The sequence below is a fragment of the Polyodon spathula genome, chromosome 4 (genome assembly GCF_017654505.1).
Source record: "Polyodon spathula isolate WHYD16114869_AA chromosome 4, ASM1765450v1, whole genome shotgun sequence".
Lineage (NCBI taxonomy): Eukaryota > Metazoa > Chordata > Actinopteri > Acipenseriformes > Polyodontidae > Polyodon > Polyodon spathula.
In genome coordinates, this window is record NC_054537.1 from 49,571,762 (window position 1) to 49,593,623 (window position 21,862).

The 21,862-nt window shown below is 41.3% G+C and overlaps 1 protein-coding gene across 1 annotated transcript; it reads right to left on the reverse strand.

The window, feature by feature from the left end:
• Positions 1 to 3,365: 3,365 nt before the first annotated feature.
• Positions 3,366 to 9,398, reverse strand: si:dkey-37o8.1 (uncharacterized protein LOC407641 homolog). The gene is made up of 7 exons (XM_041248045.1): positions 9,255 to 9,398; positions 6,000 to 6,179; positions 5,299 to 5,595; positions 5,070 to 5,220; positions 4,741 to 4,997; positions 4,388 to 4,622; positions 3,366 to 4,086 (listed from the first exon to the last, which is right to left on the reverse strand). The coding sequence occupies exons 1-7, from the start codon at positions 9,396 to 9,398 to the stop codon at positions 3,986 to 3,988; spliced, it is 1,365 nt and encodes a 454-aa protein (XP_041103979.1). The 3' UTR covers positions 3,366 to 3,985.
• Positions 9,399 to 21,862: the final 12,464 nt, after the last annotated feature.

Genomic DNA, 21,862 nt, shown 5'->3' on the forward strand with positions numbered 1-21,862 from the left:
TCCCCCGCTCTTTTTAATTAACTGCCTATTTACAGTAAATACTGCTCATACCCTCTAAAAGATAAATAAGATAAAATAATAATATATATTTACATTGTCATACTATTGTAAGGCTGTCATAATAATTACCCATTATAAAAAAACAAACAAACAAAAAAACATAGGAACTGTATTTCAATCCCATTGCACCGAAGCAGGGCTCCAGTATACAACAAACTTGGGGCCAAAACAGCATTTGTTCCAGCACAAAATTTGCACCACTTGAAATACAACAAATTAGCCTACTAATACAAAATGTAAGTAAACAAGTCATATTTCCCCAAAATTAATAAACAGCTAATGCTTAATGACAGTATCTTTTGACTCCCGATCCAGCTGACAGTTGCAAAATCTGCATATGATTATTTTGTCATCGTCAGCTGCATACATCCCCTTTTATGCACGGTTTAGGCATTTTAGAAACAAACTTCTCTTTCATAACAATTTGAGTTCCCAAACAACTCACTCCAAATTATACATCTGTGCAAGTGTTAGTTGGAGCTTCCATTTCCCTTCAGACTGTGCCTATGATAATGGCTGAGCCTTGACAGCTATGATTGCAAGTATTTATTTAAAGTATTTTTTGCACAAACCTTATAATTAAAAAATGTAATTCTAGGTTTGCTTTATAATGATTTTTCATTTTCTTTTTGCATTTCGTTTTATACGTTGCACTTCATTTCATTTCATGCTATTTCTCATTTGCGGAATCATCAATTCTGCATGGTACTAATGAAAACTACACTACACCTCATTGTTGCTGCCTATATAGGTGACACACAGCCCCTCTGTGTATGTGGCAGAGTGACAGCTCCTGGCCTCTGACGTCACTGCTCCTGTTCTCCATCACAGACAGGTGTCTCAGTTCTCGAATGTACAGTTTATTGTAACACAAAATGATGAGAACCACTGTGGACCTTGGCTCACACCAAAATAATAAAATTCTAGCTGGATACATACATGTATATCGGCTCTCATTCAGTTATAGTTCACTATCTTTTGCTAGTCTTCTTACAGCTCCTATATTCCTTTACATTAACCACCCCCCCTCCCCTCTGTCTGCCTTCACCAATCTTGGGCTTGCTATTTAAACTCCAATTTGTGTGCTGGGAGGATTTCCCCCCTATACTGCAGCTAATGGGGGGGGGGGGGGGGGATTTCAAAATTTTAGGGGGAATGGCAAAAAAAAAAAAGGCCTTTTTGCATATGAAAAACTATATCTATTTTACTGCATCATCATTCACACTGGTGTTGCTTCAAAATAAGCTGCTTTGAGGAGACAGCTGTTCATCACTGTGAGACAGAGCCCTCTCCATTGCTTTTTTGCCATTGCCTGACATGAAGTTTTTGCATGCAGCAGAAGAAAAAGGTGCTTTTCTTTTAGACCAGCGCACCGTTTCTTTTTAACTCTTTACAGACAGCCCTATTTCCACCTGTTTTGCACTGTCAAAGCAAAGACTCAATCATGAGCACCAAGGCACTTTCAAAAGTACTCCAGGACCAAGTTGTTGAAAGGCACAGATCAGGGGATGGGTACAAAAAAATATCAAACACCTTGAATATCCCTTGGAGCATAGTCAAGACAATGAAGTGGAAGGTGTATGGCACCACCAAGACTCTGCTTAGATCAGGCCATCCCTCCAAACTGGAGGACCGAGAAAGGAGACTGACCAGAAAGGCTACTAAGAGGCCAATGGCAACTTTGGAAAAGTTGCAGGCTTTTATGGCCAAGACTGGTCAAAGTGTGCATGTGACAACAATATACCAAGCACTCCACAAATCTGGCTGGCATGGTAGGGTGGCAAGAAGAAAGCCATTACTCAAGAAATCCCACCTTGCATCCCATTTGAAGTATACAAAAAAACTCTGGAGATTCTGTAATGATGTGGCAAAAAGTTTTGTGACTAAACTAAAATTGAACTTTCTGGCCTAACTGCAAAGCATTATGTTTGGCTCAAACCCAAACAACACCATCCCTACTGTGAAGCATGGTGGTGGAATCATGTCATGTTTCTCATCGGCACGAACTGGGGCACTTGTGAGGATAGAAGGGAAAATGGAGCAAAGTACAGAGAAGTCCTTGAGGAAAATCTACTGCCCTCTGCAAGACAGCTGAAACTGGGACAGAAGTTTACCTTTCAGCATGACAATGACTCAAAGCACACAGCCAAATCTACACTGGAGCGTCTAAGGAACAAAAAGGTAAATGTCCTCGAGTGGCCCAGTCAGTGTCCCGACCTAAATCCAATCAAATTTGTGGCATGACTTAAAGATTGCTGTCCATCAACACCCCCCAGAGACCTTGACAGAGCTTTGTAAAGAGTATTGCCAAATCTAGGTGTGCAAAGTTGGTAGAACCTATCCCAACAGACTGACAGCTGTAATTGTTGCCAAAGGAGCTTCCACAAAGTATTAACTCAATCGGGTGGAAACTTATCCAATTATGATCTTTCAGTTTTGTATTTAATATAACTTTTTTCCCCCACTTAACAGTGTGGAGTAAGTGGGGGTGGGGAAGCTGAGCTTGTAAGCTTTCCAACAATACCTCTCCTTTCAGTCTAGCTGCTACAATGATGGAGCAATAGACTCAAAATGAAACCTAAACTGTCACATGATGCAAGACTTAACTTCAAGCAATCATAGTTCAGGCTAGGCATGCCACATAAGCAGAGTCTGTACTTTTAAACAGTCCATGAACCAGGTAGGTGGCTTTTACAGTGCCCAAGTAATAGGTGCGCTGGTGCCCTAAAATGAATTGGGCAGTTAAGAGTTTAAGCGAACATCACCACCTGCAACACTTGGATAGACTTATATATAAAATTAGGAATTGCCAATTATTCTCTCCAATTTAAAATGGCCAATTGTTTCGATTTCAAAGATGAACACACGCGTCCTCTGAAACACGTGCCATTTGCTTTTCACTCTGCGGGCCCACACTGCAACCACCTCTAAGCTAGTGCTGGAGAAACATGCAGCTCAGACAGCTTACAGGCAAGCCCACATCCAGTCAACAAGAGTCGCTTGTTCAGTGAGCAGGGGACACCCTGGCCGACCTAGACCCCTCCTCACCTGGGCAGCGCTCTGCCAATTGTGTGCCGCCAGCTGGGAACTCCCATCCACGGTCAGCAGTGGATCAGCCTGGACCAAACTAGCAACTTCCCAGCTACAGGGTGCATCCTGCACTCCACACCAGCTGCCTTTACTGGACGCACCACTCTGGAGCCCCCTTAAAACAACCTGGGTTGTCTATGGTTTAGGTATCTCCATACCTCATTATGAATCGTTATTGCTGCATTCCTCATTTAAACAATGTTGGCAATAATTCTTATACAATGAATGCAGCCATTGACAAATTTTTATATATAATCAACTTGTGTAAAAATGGTTTATATAAAAAGCTTTGTGGCTAATTGAAAGTCTGAATAATTGGCATACCATTATTTATTCCAACTAATGCAATCAAACCTGTACAAAATTTGTTTCTTGATCAGACAACACACCCTCAAGCCAACTCCAGTTCAGTCCTTGGGAGTTGTAAATCTATACTTTAAGATCAATGGACAACCAAAATTGCATGGGCATGCTTGGTCTTTCAGCCAGACTGGTTGAAGTCACACTATTCTAAAATGTAGTCAAGTTTGAATTCGCTTTAAACAATCAGCTACTGAATGTCAAAGCATTCTAGTGAGATTCTACAAAAGAATCAAGAGCAGGCAGGGTAACATTTAAGATTTATTAACACAAAACATGCACTTTAGTACCAGTAGTGCCTTTCAATAACCCAAAGCCAGCTACCTTGTGCTTAGTGTTGCAACAGTTATACAACAAAACTGTCCTTTAAACTTAACATTGCCACAAAAAAAAAAAAAAAATCTGGCTTTGAAATCTTATGGCTTTAAACTTTAGAAATCTGTGCAACACTGAACAAAAATATGCAAGTTCTTATTTAAACTGAAATTTTCTTTTTCGGACTTCCATTTCTCTTCTCCACAGATTTGATAACTCCCACTGCTATAGTTTGTTTCAGGTCCCTGGCTGCAAAGCGTCCTGAAAATACAAAGCAAGTACTGGATTCAGTTTACTTTTCAGACTGTCTCAGTTTCTGTTCAGGTTACCTTCCCTTCCTCCCCTCATAGTAGGGGTTTGAAACTGGAAAGCACACATTTAAAAAAAAAAAAAAAAAAAAAAAAAGGGAGTCGCTGCACAATAAATTTTGTAATGAAGTACCAAACCAACCACCTACAGGTACACAGTTACAGTACCTTCTTAAAGCAAAAGGACTGGAAGTTAAGATATTCTACAAGGTTGGAACTGGAGTGCATAAATAAAATAAAACCCCAACACTTACCCAGAGGAGGATAGTCAAAGAAGCTCTCCACACAGAAAGGTTTTTTGGGAACCAGCTTTATAGTGGCTGCATCTCCAGATATCAACACTAAAGGATCATCCTCCAACTTCTTCCCAGTTCTCCTCTCCAGCTTTGCTTTCAGCTCTGCAAACTTGCAGGTGACATGGGCTGTGTGGCAGTCAATCACTGGCGAGTAGCCTGCCTTAATGTGCCCTGGGTGGTTAAGGATGATCACCTGGCAAATAAATAAATAAATAAATAAAAATAGACTAGGACGCGACCCGACCCCCCCTCCCCCATACACAAATGAGGTAGGAAATACAAATCCACTCCATTGAACTGCTTTACGTTACCTGTGCTGTAAAACTTAACGCATCAGAGGGTGGGTCACTGTGGGCATTCCCTGCCACATCACCACGTCTGAGATTCTTCACAGAAATATTCTTGATGTTGAAGCCAATGTTATGTCCAGGGAACGCTGTTGAAATGCCTTGGTGATGCATTTCTATGGTCTTGACCTCTGCCGATAAGTTAGCAGGGGAGAAGTTCACCAGCATACCAGGCTTCAAGACCCCAGTCTCTACTCTTCCAACTGGTACCGTGCCAATACCTTCAAATAGGACATTGATAAGCAGTCACATTTGTTTAATAATACCTCACAAACCATATTTATGTTACTGACCCCCAATTTTGTAGACATCCTGCAAAGGCAACCTCAGGGGTTTGTTGACTGACCGAACAGGAGTCAAAATAGAGTCCAGAACTTCAAGTAGTGTTTTGCCACTTGCATTGCCTTCCTTGCGTTTGATTTTCCACCCTTTAAACCATGGCATCTGAGAAAATAAGCAGTCATTTAAAATGTATTTGCCAATATCGTTACGGAACATACATAATGCTTTATTAAAACATACCTTTTGGCTGGGGGACAACATATTCTCACCATTCCAGCCTGAGACTGGCACAAACGGCACAGCAGTAGGATCATAACCTATCCTCCTGATGTAGATAGCAACATTCTTAACAACATCTTGAAACCTATTCTGGCTGTAAGGGGGCTCAGTCAGGTCCATCTTATTCACACAGACAATCAGCTGCTTGACTCCAAGAGTGTAGGCCAGCAAGGTGTGTTCCCGGGTCTGGCCACTTCTTGAAACCCCCGCTTCAAATTCGCCTTTGGCTGCTGACACCACCAGAAGGGCTGCATCAGCCTAGGAAAAGAGAGCTGCCCATTAATTGGGGGGGGGGGGGGGGGGGTTTGCTTTCCTTCAGTGCAGATTGCATTAATACATTTTACCAAGCAAAAGCTAGGTATTGTAATCAACCCAACAATTACACTACAGATCAGTTATCCCATCCAATTTGTATGAAAATGACACATTTGACTAATGCATCACTGAATAGATTCAGATTTTTAAATCCATGTATAGAACCAAATCGCATTTCAAAACAACAGTCACAAGACTCAAACGCAGTCACACTCATTTAGCATTAATATTTAAAAGCTATCAAAACTTAACACAACTAATGACAAGCTTGTCGTCAACAAGTCCATTGTTCTTCAAATTAATACAAAACAGCGAATGTACCCTTGTTGCATTGTTTCACACAGTACCTGCGAGGTTCCAGTGATCATGTTTTTGATGAAATCCCGGTGTCCTGGTGCATCAATAATGGTGATGTTGTATTTACGAGTAGTGAACTTCCACAAGGAAATGTCGATAGTGATGCCTCGCTCCCTTTCTGCTTTCAGTTTATCCAAGACCCAGGCATACTTGAAAGAAGTCTTCCCCATCTGCAGTGCAACATTTCCCCCAGCCAAAATGTAAAAAAAAAAAAGCCCCTTCAGTTCCACTATAAGGGTTTAGTGGTTACTTTTAAACAGTTTGCTGTAAAGAGAAAGGTGTCTCCAGATGAGGTCATCATTCTATACTACAGCCCAATCACACAAGGGTGAGCTCTTGCGTTGTTGTGAACATGCACCATGTTACAGTTTATACAGTTGTACCCTTAGAGTCAGTCAAGTGAAGTCATTGACGAGAGATCGGCAAGTCAAATGTTTTAACAAGTGTATAATTTGACCATAGCTATTGTTTTAATTATACGTCTATTTAGCTACCAAAATGCAGTTGGACTTTTTTTGGTTACATTAACACTAGGAACATACATAAATGTACTGTTAATCATGCTGCCATGTGCAAATTTTACTTGCATCAAGATACAAATCACTTTTAGTGCCAAGGTTTAGTTTAAGATTTGTGCATGGTTTACGTTCTCCCCCCAATTCGGGGGTGTATCAATTGTAACCGCCATTGTGCGACTACAGTTAATAACAAAAGCTTATTTCTGTTGCACATCAGTGTTTAAGGCGGGAGAGCTGCCTACATTAAAACTGTTGTCAGTTATATTACTGTCCTTTTTGTAAGCAGTCTATATACAAGCCAAGGGACAAAGTGTAAAGCAGCACTTTGAGGTCCACCTTAGTACAGCAGGAAGTATTTTATGCTTTCACCTTTAGGCTTATTATAGATGTGCTCAACTTGACCTTCCAGTCCTTAAACTCAAAATACTGTTAAATAGTAAAAGTAGCCTCCCATGACTCAAAGAATAAATTGCATGATCCGTTTCTGGAGAGCCCCTGGTCTGGTGCATTGATGGAAGAGCCCTCAGGCACCTGTTTTTAAAGGATCAAGACCTATACTTGCAGGCAGTTCCAAACAAGCAGGCGAGTCAAGTAATTAGTGAGTTTTAAAACGGGTAAAATTGTATCGCAACGGGTAGTTATTTATCAAATTATAGCTAGTAAAACAGCATGGTGCAGTGTTTTGCAGCTGACTGCAGTCACTATTCAGAAAGATTAAACTGAAATGTAGTCCAAATACCCTTGTGGTCGATCAGCCATACCTGTAAAACATTTAAACAAATTCAAAAGATGAAATTAAGACTCCCACTTAATAGGAATGAGCCATTGCCAGATTGTATGGCAAGCTTAATCAGACAATTAAAACGTGTTAAATTTATATGGATTACTCTGGTAACCTGCAAAAACAAGAATCAAGAAAGGTTTCACTCAAAACACGTTATTACTTCCACTCGAGGGCAACAAATACTTGTCCTAGTTTCCCAGGACTAGGTAACTAGAAAATAAACGAAAACCACTTAATGGGGCACTACACTTACATTACAGCTTTAAAAAAAAAAAAAAAAAAAAAAAAAAAAGAAACTTTTGCTTTGTACTTAAACCACAATATTTCGGTTAGTGTCCATACAGAGAATGATGTGAACCAAATGAATAGATTAAATCTGCGTCAGCTATACCACGGCTTTAATTTATTAGTCTACCATTTTATAGACAACGATAAATCAGTCAATTTTAGCGGGAAACCTACCTCAATATCGTAAGTTCTAACTTTCACTCTGGCATTAACTTTGCCTTTCAACACATCAAGTGTACCATCACAAAATGATCGAAATTTCCCTTAATTATGTAAGTTCTTCCTTCAAGGAAAAGCGCCATGTTGTTTGGAACCAGGTAGCCACCATCTCTAAAAGAAGTGTGGAAAGCACTAGACAGCCATATTGTTTTCGTTGTACCATTAAAGACAATAGTACGGTTTACTTCGGTTATGAAATGATCGGGGATGACGTAGTTCGGGGCTGCGCCTCCACAGACACTTAAAGCGATAAAACAGAATATGCTATGCTGGCGGTATGCTAGGTCAGGCTTCAGACGACATTACCGCTATATTAAACCTGGTTTAATTCACGAATTACGGTTTTTTTTTTGCTTATGAGGGGGAGGGGGAGGGGGAGAGAGAGCGAGCACACTAACACTAGATATTACACACAAAAAACAAACACCTCTGGTTGCGCTATGGCAGAGAACCACGGATTGATACTGCTGAAGCTTAAATATACGCGCAGTGCATTTCTACTGCCCGATTGTCAACCTACAGCTGCATTTTTAAAATGCCCGTCGCGTCTTTGACAAAATCAAGCGAAGTATTCACATCGGAGTCCATTCCACTGTTTGAAGACAACTGTATGTAGACGGTGTGGATACCGCGCTTACTACGAAACTCAGTGGAATTGAATGCGACAAAGTTTACCAGTTACGGAAAAACATGGCAGCTACTCTTGCTACAATTGCTGTCAGGTGTCGACATTACCAGTAAATAGTGTTGACGCAGTAAACATTGAATTAAAATGTGTATTTGGGATGAGCTGCGCTCCATAAATAGCATCAAACTTCAATCTACAGTATTGTTGTAGCGGAATATTCAAACAAAGGTAAATTGCAAACTACCACAGAAGCAACAGCTGCACACAGACAGTATAACTTCAACGTTAAAGTTTAAGGTATACAAAACCTACGGTTCATTTGTGTTCTTGGATAAATCCCAAATGTTATGTAAAATAACATTTGTTTAGTTGTGGGAAGTTCACCTTAACTTGAACCTGATGTGAAAACTAAAAAAAACAATTGTTATTTGTCTACTTTATGTAGGTATATTTAGTTATATATATATATATATATATATACTACAGTTGAATTTTTATCCCCCAACTTCAAATCACAGTATTTCTCCCCTTCATCTGGTATTTTGAACAAATTTACTTTTACTACCAAATTTCAGAACAAGTTTGCTTGACAAAATCAAGCTTTATTACAGCACAAGGCCATAGCAAGATTAAGGTATGGGCTTAGGTTAAAACAATACTAATTTATTTACATTCTTGAACTTTGCTTAGCCAGTGCATGGGCATGTACCCAAGTGATTTTTCATGAATGGCTACTGCCCTGTTTTATAATAGTTATCTGAAAACTGAAATCATTTGATTAATAAAATACTTAAGGAAATAACATTACCTGAGAAGCTGCTTTCTCAAATTTCTCAATAGTCCTGGGATCAACTCCTCCACATTTATAGATTAGGTGGCCAGTAGTTGTGGATTTACCACTATCCACATGGCCAATGATCACCACATTGATGTGAATTCTCTCACTCGGCATTCTTCTTCTTCTTCTTCTTCTTCTTCTTCTTCTTCTTCTTCTTCTTCTTCTTCTTCTTCTTCTTCTTCTTCTTCTTCTTCTTCTTCTTCCACCTTGCTCTTCTCCCCACTAAAATAAATTATAGCTGCTTTTGGCTTTTATAGGATCCTAAAACCAAATTACCCTCCAAACGAGGAATACCTGTGAATGAGCACGTTCACCTGAAACACTAAAAGGTAACTCACACCAATCAATGAAGTTGGCTTTATTTAGAACAGACAGATGGATTTTTATTTGGAATCATATTAGGTGAGAAGATAACTTAGGGGAAAAAAACAAAAACAAAAAAACAACAAAAAAAACCCCAGTTTGTTTAAGGATTTTAATGTACCCACCATTAGCCACACAGCTACAATATGTATCATTTTAAAGCTAACTTTCGCCAGGTCAAGATTAGCCCTGTTGTACTGTGGCACTGTGGTACCGTTTTTGTAAAAATTGGTTTAAACAATAAAATTATGGAAATTACAAAAAAAAAGCTCTAAATGTACCCTTGGTCATCCTATTCTCACCAAAATTTGTATGTTGTGTTGTTGAAAGATGATAATTTTAAATTTGATACAATTGAGTCATTTAAAGGCATTACTCCTTTTCACTCCCAAAAAGGTAATTTTTACTGTAATTTGTGGTAATTGTTAGTCTTGTATTGAACAAAATGCTTAATTCAATGTATAAAACTAAATACACATGTCTTTCTGATCATATGAAAGACAAGCTGGGCATATCAGAGTCTCCTGTTAACAGCAGTGTGCCCTTTAATGTTTTATGTCACTTTTCCATTTTAATCGCCAACATTCTGCCCTTCCAGAAGTATGTTCCACTGTACTTAATACTGCATATTTCAAAAGCACAAACACATTGTATGAACAGAAATGATCTTCAAAGTTAAAGCTTTCTAACCCTGTGTTGTATATTACCATTTTATGTTTTTAACAGAAACTTAATTTAAAACAATAAAATATGAAAACATTTATTATACATATTACCAACACAAAAACTTTGATTAATCTTAAATATAGTATTTGTACAAATCTGATACAGTTTATAAAAGAAAATGTATTGGTTGTAACATAGGGACCTTTTTTGAAGTCTATTAATTTAGTATGTAATACTGTAGTTAAATATATATTAATCAAAATATACTGGGATCTTCAAATAGTATTTCTTAGTCTCTGCTCAGCTCAATACAGTGAGCTGGATATCTCCTTTGTCTTGATCTTTTAAACAGCATTTACTTTAAGTCATTTGACTAATACATGTTATTTAGTATTCCGAGCTAAATGTTAAAATATAATTGGGATTATAACACATTATTGTGAGGTTGTATTTTTTTTCCTGAATTCTTAAATTGAAAATTACTCACTACAACAAGGCTTGCCTGTTCAGAAAAGAGAGAAAAACCAAAATTAAATTATGAAAACTTTTATTGTACCACTATTCATTGATGGATAGCCAATCAGCCAAATTATATTATGAGACACTTAATACAAATTGATTGGACAATAGAGCACAATTAACAAAACACATATTTAAATGAGTAGAACTTTTAGAAATTGTACATTAATACATTCAATGTTCAAATTAATTTTCAATGGTAATTTTCAATGGTTTCATCATCAAATTGATGAACTGTTATGGGAGTACAGCATCCCTCCCTGGCATGTGCACATTTCAATACATTGCAGATTTTGCTGGCGACAAATAATAACACATAACAAAACATGCACAGGGGCAGGGTGTACCCCTCCACAGGCCCTAGAAAGCACTGGCACTATGCCAGTATCCTCCATTCTCCTCCCATGGCCTAGTGGAGATCTTAAATTAGGCTTGGCTACATGGGTTGCCATCTACATTTTAATTTGCCACATTGTTTGAAACTGTCTTCATATGGTGGTAGCTTTGCAACGCCAGTATTCTTTTTTGTTGACAGTTTAACTTGCAGTTTATTAATATTTTTCAAGATATATATATATATATATATATATATATGTGTGTGTGTGTGTGTGTGTGTGTGTGTGTGTGTGTGTGTGTGTGTGTGTATGACATGCAGCTTTTTTCCTTACATTAGAATTGTAGTGATTCAAAATGGGCTATTTTGGAATGTAAACGTCAATCTTTCCTACTTTCCCTCTCTCCCTCTTAATACCGACTAACAAAGAATTGATCTGAGCATTAGACTGTAATGAAATGTATTTTTCCTGTCATGGTATGACAATTGATGTCAATGTTGTCATCGCCCTCATGTACCAGGCATCCACCAGCATCAGCTGGAATTATTCCACTGGGACCATTCCTCATATTGTCCAGTTCGTTTTGGGCTTGTCATAAAGAGACACAGCTCATCGTAGCTGACACAGAATCCATAGGCATGAAGAGTATCAATGAGAGAACAGGAGCCATATTCATGATGTAATTGTACAGATAGCCCTAGATGTAACGGTGTGTTGACTTTCTGACTGCTAAATATTATTCATTCAGCCAGTGAAAAAGCATCTTTGTCTAATAGCCACAGAATAAATTGTTTGACCACCATTTCCTCTGATGACATATGACTTCTGATTTAACTTCTGTTGGTCTTGGATATGCCTTTGGTATTGTGATATTGGCTATTTAATTCCTAAGCACTAGTGCTGCACTATGCAAGATCTCTTCTGGATTTCTATCAACAGACAATGTGGAGAATCTGCAATGCTCAAGTTGAGGTGCCTGTACTTTCTGCTTCAACTCATTAGCAGCTTTTATAGCATCCTCAACTATGATTTTGCTACTCATGACTAAGTTGGATCTTCCCTGGCTATGCTGAGCCACAATAACTATATCGGTGCCATAATAATTTTCAAGCCTTCGCTTAGAAGTCACATAATTAGTTGAATGGAGTCCACCTGTTTGCAATTAAGGTGTTTCACATGATTTCAGGTTAAATACACCTGTCTCTTGGAGGTCCCACAGTTAGTTAGTACATTTCCTAGAAAAAACTACATCATGAAGACAAAGGAACATTCAAAGCAAATCCAGAATTAGGGGTAGGATATAAGAACATTTCCAAGACATTGAATATCCCCCGGAGCACAGTAAAGTCCATTATTAAGAAATGGAGAGAATATGGCACAACTGTGAATCTGTCTAGAACAGACCGTCCTCCAAAACTGAGTATCTGGGCGAGGGCACTAGTCAGGGAGGCCACCAAGAGACCTATGGCAACTGTAAAGGAGTTATAGTCTTCCACGACTGAGCTGGGAGACACTGTGCATACGGCAACAGTAGCCCGGGTACTTTACAAAACTGGCCTTTATGGGAGAGTGTCAAAAAGAAAGTCAAAAATCTTTTACATCAAATCTAGGCTAGAGTTTGCAGAAGGCATGTGGGGGACTCTAAGACCAAGTGGAAGAAGAGCCTATGGTCTGATGAGACCAAAATAGAGCTTTTCGGTCTCAACGCTAAGCGCTATGTTTGGCGCAAGCCTAACACCGCACATAATCCTGAGAATACCGTGAAGCAAGGTGGTGACAGAATCATGCTATGGGAATGCTTCTCTGCGTCAGGGCTTGGAAAGCTCTTGAAGATAGAGGGCAAAATGGATGCGGCAAAGTACAGAGAAATCCTGGAGGAAAACCTGCTGAAGTCTGCAAGAGACCTGGGACTTGGGAGAAGATTCATATTCCAGCAGGACAATGACCCCAAACATACAGCCAAAGCCACACTGGAGTGGCTTAAAAATAAAAAGGTCAATGTCCTGGAGTGACCCAGTCAAAGCCCAGACCTCAATCCAATTGAGAATATGTGGAAAGAGTAAAAATTGCTGTTCACCAAAGGTCCCCATCCAACCTGATGGAGCTTGAGCAATTTTGCAAAGAAGAATGGGCAAAAATTGCAGTGTCCAAATGTGCAAAGCTGGTAGAGACTTATCCAAATAGAATCATGGCTATAATTGCTGTCAAAGGTGCCTTTACCAAATATTGACTCAATTATTTTCTGTTTTGTATTTGTAATTAATTTAGAACAATTTGTAGATTTTATTTTTCACTTTGACATTATGGACTTTTTTTGTGTTGATCGATGGCAAAAACTCCTAATTAAATCCATTTTGATTCCATGTTGTAACACAATAAAATGTGGAAAAGTCCAAGGGTGGTGAATACTTTTGAGAGCCACTGTATCCCACCGCTCAGACTGGAGCCGAAGGAACTCTCGTCTGAGTTTATCTTTCTCATTATTCCCCCCTCCGGGGTACATGAAGGGTTGCAACGGCAGATACCACTGAGTTATCCGGCCACTGCTGTATTTGTGCTTAACCACTTCAGTGGGGCGTGGTCTGTGACAAGATCAAATTAGTGTCCCAGCAGGTAGTATTGTAAAGAGTGAGTAGCCCTTTTAATGACCAAACACTCCTAGATATAATATTTCTCAGAGGAATGGGCTAACAGAATGCACTTTTTTAAAGATGTATTCAAGAGCTCACGTTTCTTGCAGATCTTTTGGATGCTGCACCTTTGCCCTCCCCCCACCTAGGTGCCTCAGGCTGCTTTTGTTAGCAGAGGACAGCAGGTCAAGAATGTGGTCAGCTACATAGACGCAAAATGCTGTGAGCTATTTAAACAACAAAGTCACTTTATTTCAATTTGATCAGCATGTGGTCTGAAATTTTATTTTGTTCACAAAAATTAATTGGACCGGACCAGCCTGACAGCCGCACAATAAATGGACTGCAAAGGGTTAATAGTATCAAACGTCCTCTGACACTCAGCTGACCATTTAATTAAACTTGGAGCACTGTTTTCGGTGAGGTCAACTAAAACGTTAACCACTGTGACAGACTATGGGATAAAGTGGTGTTAATAACCGGCTAATCCCAGTAGTGACCTCACCTGAGTCTTAGTTTTGGGGATCGCCGCATCGACCAGAGCCTGGATTTTGGTTACTACGGGTCTCACCCTTCCATTCCCCATTCCCCTGTCTTGGCAAACGCACATTTTCTCAAGTTAGCTGTCAGCTGGGCTATACGTTGCTGCATATTCATGATGTGGGAGTAAAACCTGGTCCATCGGTCTCTGAAAGGCAGCGGGCGCACCATGTAGCCCAAACAGCATTGTTTTAAAGTGAAACAGCCCTTCTGGTGTTAAAAATGCAGTTTTCTCTCTAGAACTGCAGGTTAAGGGGATCTGCCAGTATCCCCTTGTCAGGTCCAGAGTGGAGATAAACCTCGCTTTTCCCAGTCTATCTAAAAGTTTGTTGACCCGAGCCATAGGGTACGTATCGAACCTGACAATAGCGTTTTCCTTCCTGAAATCTACACAGAAGCGGTTGGTGCCGTCTTTCTTGGCCACTATGACAATAGGACTGCACCACTCGCTCCTGGAAGGTTCAGTCACCTCCAAGTTTGTGCATGTCCCATACCTCTTTGCGATCACCACTTCGTCGACTTTCTGGGATCAGGTACGGTCTCTTTCGCATGGTGACACCTGGTGGAGAGATAATGTCATATTCAACCAAATTAGTTCTGCCTGGCAAGTCAGATAATACATCGCTGAACTCCTCAATAAGCTTATGCAGCTCCTGTTGCTGAGCTGGAACCAATTGTTACCCCATCGAAATTATTTTTGTGCTAGGAGTCTCTGGGCAGGGGCCTAAACCATCCTCTATATTGCCTGGGGCTATAAAGAAGACCTGCCTTGCCTGCCAAGGCTTTAATAAATTTATATTATAAATTTCACATTCATTATGGCGATCAGGCTGTCTAATTTCAGAATTCACCTTACCTATAGCCCGAATCACTTCATATGGCCCCTGCTATTTAGCACACAACTTCGATTCTGATTAAGGAAATAGCAGCATTACCTTGTCTCCTGGCCAAAAGGTCTGAATTAATGCATTTTTGTTGTAATGCTGCTGCTGTCGGTGCTGAGCCGATCTGATATTGTCCTGGGCCAAACGACCGACCCAATCTTGGCGATCTAATAGTTGGAGCACATGCTTCACTACATTTTTGGTTGAGCCTTTGTGCTCCTCCCACCCCTCTCTCAACAAATAGAGGATGCCACGAGGCTGTCGGCCATACAAGAGCTTGAAGGGGGAGAACCCTGTTAAACTTTGTGGCACCTCTCTAACTGCAAAAAGGAGGTAGGGAAGAAACGATGCCCAATGTTTCTGCTCTTGTGTTACAAACCGTCTCAGCATCAACTTCAAGGTCTGATTAAAGCATTCCACCAAACCGTCCGTCTGTTGATGATAAACAGACGTCCTGATGGGACGTATTTTGAATATTTTATATACCTGCTTGTGGAAGGGTGGTGGGTAATTCACTGACACAGGAGGTGGATTTGGCAACACCGCACAGGTGCCCAGTTTTATTTTGGGGTGCTCTTTTTCTTTTCGCCCGCAGATGGCGCTGTGGGTCGTGGACTGCTTACCAACGATGGTAAACAGAGCCAGGAGAATACCAAGCGATGGTACACAATACCGACGCCCTTGCAGGTGCTTCGAAACAATAATTCAAAACAGAAGGCACAAAGAAACCGGAAAAATAAAACAGTAACAAAACTACAAAGGAAAAAAGGTGCTACACTTGACAGCTATATCCCAGTCGCCGCTACCCGTGCGGCCCGGATCACCGTCCGACACTGCCGGCTAACTAGCCTGCTCTTTTACAATACTACGGGTTCTGCCCAAGGGTTCCCCGCTCTCACTGTCTCGCTGTGAAACTCTTTTTCTTTTTCTCCCAGCTGATTCCCGGTCCTGGACCAGAGCTTCCGCACTCTCTGCGCATCTAAGTGGGCAGACCTGAGGAAACATTTTATAGGGTTAACAATCTCCCAAGACTCGCCTCTCAGCCATTCAGAGAGGGGGAAAGTCCACACACCCACTTTCCCACCTCCCCGTGTCACTGCCATGACTCATTGCCGCCCTCTCAACCTAAATTGGTTGTGTGATCAGTCAAGATCTCCTTGGGGATCCCTACTCTAACCATAATCTGCACTAATCCTGTTCATATCGTAGTGGCACTAGTGGACCTCAATGGAACTGCCTCTGAGTATCACGTTGCATAATCTACCACTACTAGTTAGAAGGTAGCAAAGGGCCCACTATGTCTATTGCAATGCGCTCAAAAGGAGTGGAAATAATCAGCAGTGGAACCAAAGTGGTGGGGCGCACTCGACCCGGCGCTACTCACTGGCAGTCTGGGCATGTGGCTGCATATCCCGACACATCAGTATGAATCAGAATTACAAACAACATTGGAAGAAACAGACCAAAATCCCTGCAAAACAAATTCAGAGAGCATCTTGAATATTGTGTGCAGTTCTGGTCACCTTGCTATAAAAAAGATATTGCTGCTCTAGAAAGAGTGCAAAGAAGAGCGACCAGAATTATTCTGGGCTTAAAAGGCATGTCATATGCAGACAGGCTAAAAGAATTGAATCTGTTCAGTCTTGAACAAAGAAGACTACGTGGCGACCTAATTCAAGCATTCAAAATTCTAAAAGGTATTGACAGTGTCGACCCAAGGGACTTTTTCAGCCTGAAAAAAGAAACAAGGACCAGGGGTCACAAATGGAGTTTAGAAAAAGGGGCATTCAGAACAGAAAATAGGAGACACTTTTTTACACAGAGAATTGTGAGGGTCTGGAATCAACTCCCCAGTAATGTTGTTGAAGCTGACACCCTGGGATCCTTCAAGAAGCTGCTTGATGAGATTCTGGGATCAATAAGCTACTAACAACCAAACGAGCAAGATGGGCCGAATGGCCTCCTCTCATTTGTAAACTTTCTTAAGTTCTTATATTCTTAAGACCTACCCAATAGAATCGAGACAATATCCGCTCCCTTGTCTTGTCAGCTCCGTGTTGCCCCACAAAGGGATATCATGCGCCAGCCTCGTTTACCCTATACAGTAATTGCCCCTTGATATTGAAGTGTGGATATACTAGCGCCCCAGCCGTGCACTTGTGACAGGTCATTATGTTGACCCCATACTATGTCCGTGCTTGGGTACCACATGTCCGGTACATTGAGAGGGGCCGGAGTAGCATCTGCCCTGGATGGCCCAGTAACCTCGCCCTCTCGGTCACACTGCATTCCGACTTCTTTTGACTGGCATTTGTTACCATTTAACCACTCTTCCACTAGACCCCTGCCTTGTCTTTGTGATACTCCCTCCCATTTTGCAGTCCTTCGCTCTTTATTCATTTTTCTAGGACGTAAAATGGGGGAAAACATTTCAGCTTGAGAAGGAAACACTTCACCAATTAGTTCCTTTTTCTTTTTGTCTACCACGTTCATGTGTGTGGTCAACACTGCCATTAATTTAACTAATTCTCTATAATTTGGCCAGTCTCGATCCAGAATTATTGGATGTGGTAGCCTTTCTGCCACCCCAATTACTAGGTGGCGTTGTATCGGTACTATCAATAAATATACTTTTGGGGTGGGATATGTCACCATATCTCTATGGACGCAGGAGATCGCCACCTGGCCTCTTGGCTGCCAGGATACACTGCCCAAGAGAGCTTTGTTAATTAAGGTCTGCTCACACCCGGTGTCCACTAATGCGTGGGTTGTCACCTTGCCTAAAACTACATTAACAATACAAGGCCCCTCCCGACCATTTTCTCCACGTTTGCCCACTCCAGATGCCCAATTGCACGCTGCCACGTCACACACACTCCATTGCTGCTGGGCATAACCTTGTCTGGTGCCCCTGTTGGTTGCATCTAAAACAGATTGGGAGAAGGAGGGAACATTGGTTAAACACATGTCTCATTATTGGTATGGCAATGAGGCTGGGTAGAAGCTTTACCCCTTGATCCCCATGAAGAGGAGGCAAGGCTGCCCATAGGGGCCAGAGATCTAGGAGGTCTGGATCCCGGTGTTTACACTAGTGGTGGTGGTGGAGGAGAAAGAGGAGGGGCTCGGCTGCTCCGAAGCATAGGCGCTGACAGTATCCCTGTCCGGGCAGAGACCATGGAGTCCTCGTAATCCTCGACGAGTTTCACAGCGTCTTCCAGGGTGTGGAGGTTGTGGCACCATATCCACGCTTGGTTATCGGTGCTGACCACATGGCAGAATTGCTGCACAACCACTGCTTCCCCCATTTGCAGGTTGGTTTTCTTCTCGGGGGTCAGCCAGTGTACAATATGGTCACGCAGCCACTCCACAACAACCCTGGGGCATGTCTTCGGTGATCTTTGGTACTCCCTGAACTGTACCCGGTGAATCGTGATGACTCGAGGTGACAGAGAATGACCAGCTTGACCAGGTCGTAACTGGCTGCGTTGATGTTGGTGATAGCTTGGTAAGCTGCCTGAGCCTCCCCTATCAGGCAGCGACCCAGCTGGCTCGTCCAGAACTCCTATGGCCATGACAGAGTGGTGGCCATCTACTCAAGCATGACCAAGCATGCGGTCCATAATCCTGTGTGGCAAAGTGGTAATTAGTTAAGCAGGTGTATAGCAGGTGCGGTGCTGGTGCAGTAATCCAAAGAAATAAACAGACAACGAAGTACGGGTGAAACAGTTTGTTTTTAATGGTTTTATAATCTAATGGTCTGATGACCGGTCAGTAAACAATAATGAGCTTGCAATACACAAGTGTGTATTGCACAGGAGTGAAAAGGGTTGCCGTCCCACAAATAATAAGCACAGTACTAACACACACAATTAGACACACACACACACTATCACAGGTCCAAAATGAGTGCTGTCAGTGCTTGTAGTGAAGTGTAATATAAATATGTGCTACAGTGGTGAAGTGTTGTGCGGGTTTATTGCTGGCCTATAGCGACAGCTCCGGAATGTGTTAGCCATCTACAAACACACAAGTAACAATTATAGACAAGAAAAACAAAACAAACACGATTTTGTGCACTGCACGGGTCCTTCCAGGTTAGGTTTTGTAACCAAAGCGAAGGAAAAGATTTATGATTCTCCGGAACCTTTATGCTATCATGCATGAACCTTTGGTACTATCCGCGATTGCAGCTGTCTCTATTGCTTGCAGCTGCTACCTCGTTTACCTTCCGGGTCAATACGTTCCTGCAACAGAGTCTCGCCTTCTTCCAAACTGATGACTTCCCGACCCAGGAAATGAACTGTCAAGCCAGCCCATCCAACTTCCCCTTTCGCTACTTAGCACCCTCACAGGTCAGGAGGGAGATTTACAAGCAGAACTCTTTATATTTCTGTCAGACCATTTACACCTGTACACGGGTATATGTACATACCCGTTTCTTTTGAAATGTGTGTTTTTTAAATATTTTTTCTCTGTTTATAGTCAAGCTGTATATGCGCTCATTATAAAAAAAGTTTAAATACTGTGTTTCTGCGATGCTCATGTTAAGTGTGATGTTCATGAATACAACTTTTCAGTTGTATCCGATAGTAAGTCTTACAGTTTAAAAATGTATCGTCAAAGTGTGGCGCTTCTAGGTAGTTTGAAAATCTGGCAGATCTATTGTTAATTTGCCCAATAACTGATTAGAGCAGGCTACTGTTGTAGTCATGGTTGTCATGTCATCCATGTATGCTCGAATTGGTGATAGTCGCATTCCAGAAGCCAAGCGCTCTCCTCCCACTACCCATTTTGATGCACTAATAATTACTTCCATTGCCATGGTAAAAGTCAGTGGAGAAATGGTGCATCCTGCTATTATTCCAACTTCCAGACATTGCCAGGTAGTGCTGAATTCTGAAGTTGAAAAAACTAAATTACAAATCCCCAAAGTAGGCTTACATTAAATTTGTTATTGTAATCGGTACGCTGAGAAAATCAAATGCTGCCCAAAGAAGTTCATGTGGCTGAACCATATGAATTAGCCAAATCCAGGAATGTGACATGGAGCTCCTTCCTCTCCTTTTTTGCTGATTGAATTTGTTGCCAGATTACGCTGATGTGTTCTAAGCATCCTGGGAACCCTGGAATGCCTGCTTTTTGTACTGAAGTGTCAATGAAGCAGTTCTTTAATAGGTAGGTTGACAATCTCTGAGCAATAATGCTGAAGAAAATCTTGCCTTCTACATTTAATAGGGAAATAGGGCAAAACTTACTTATGCTTGTAGAATCTTTTTCTTTTGGTATAGACACCACCTGCTTAACAGCATGCTCTTGGTACAACCTGTTTTCCCATGCCACTTTTATCAACTTCCACAGGGTTCGTAAAACTCCAGAAGCATTCTCATACACTCTGTACAGAACTCCATTAGGCCCTGGAGATGATGATGCCCTTGCTTTTTTCACAGCTTGCTCTATTTCTTTCCACTTAGGTGCACAGTTCCCCATTTGGTATTCAGGTGGATTGATAGGAGGGATGTCTGAAAGAATTGACATAGGCTCCTGCCTTTTTGAATCTATATGTGTTTCCTCCAAATATCTCTCCAGCTCAAACTTAGATGATTTTAGTGTGCCATTTTTCTCACTGGTGAATATCTTCTTTACAAATTTCAATGGATCTTTATAAAAGTTAGTTCTTGCACACTCTTTCTTTTTGTAGCATTTACGTAGGTACTCAGCTCTGCGCAATGTTGCAAGCTTATTTTTTATGACCCTTTGTAACAGATTGAATCCCTCCTTCTGACTTTGTTCTGCTCTTCTCCATTGCTTTCTCAGCTGCCTCCTTCTCTAAGTGTTCAATCTCCTGCTGCCGTCTAGACTTTCCAGGAATAGTTTGTACTTTTTCCTTCCTTTTTTTAACTCCAAACCACATGCTTCCATATGCGTAGATGATGTCCCCAAATTTATCCAGCTTCTTTTCTACTGTTCCACTTAACCTTTTCAAAGTAAAACAGAAATCCGTGTTTACTGTGTCCCTCGTAGTTTGCTCACAAGCTCTTGGTCATTTGACCAGGCTTGTGCCCGTTGAGGTTCTTTTCTCTCTTATACTGGTTCATCTGACTGGGTTCGCAAGGATCATTAGGTTAATCACTAGTTGGATCCACGCAAGTCCTCCTCATGTCTATGACAGGGGTGCTGATATCCTGCAAGTGGTTTGCTTCCTGTCACTGGATTTCATTCGACTGACTTGACTGACTTCGTAAGAAGTACTGATCAATGCGAGGCCCTTGTCCCTTCACCCTCAAGCATTTCATTCTCCCTTGATGAAACTTCAAACCCCTGACCATTGTCGCCTTGCTCCAGTCGCAGACACAAACCTGGATTCCATGTCTTTGCTAACTGCAGATCTTGAACTAGTCTTTTGTGAAGTACCCTCCATTCTCATATACATTTCCATTCCTAAGTCGTTAACCATGTTATCCAATGTTGAGTCATCTTCCGCCCCCGCTCTCGCAGACTCTAGGGGTATTCTTCTCTTTAATTTCTTAGAAGCTTTGGCCTGGTGTCTCCAGCATCCTGGTTAATTTTGAAAACATAGAGCTGGATACTGCCGACCAGGGTAGCTAACCCTTTCCAGCCCCAATGGGGTCTCTTTCCTCCTG

Coding starts and splice junctions, on each gene's coding strand:
- si:dkey-37o8.1 (XM_041248045.1), bottom strand. CDS start 9,398: ATGCCGAGTGAGAGAATTCACATCAATGTGGTGATCATTGGCCATGTG. Junction 6,180..9,254: donor TTGAGAAAGCAGCTTCTCAG/GTAATGTTATTT, acceptor GTTGCACTGCAG/ATGGGGAAGACTTCTTTCAA. Junction 4,998..5,069: donor GGATGTCTACAAAATTGGGG/GTCAGTAACATA, acceptor TCCTATTTGAAG/GTATTGGCACGGTACCAGTT.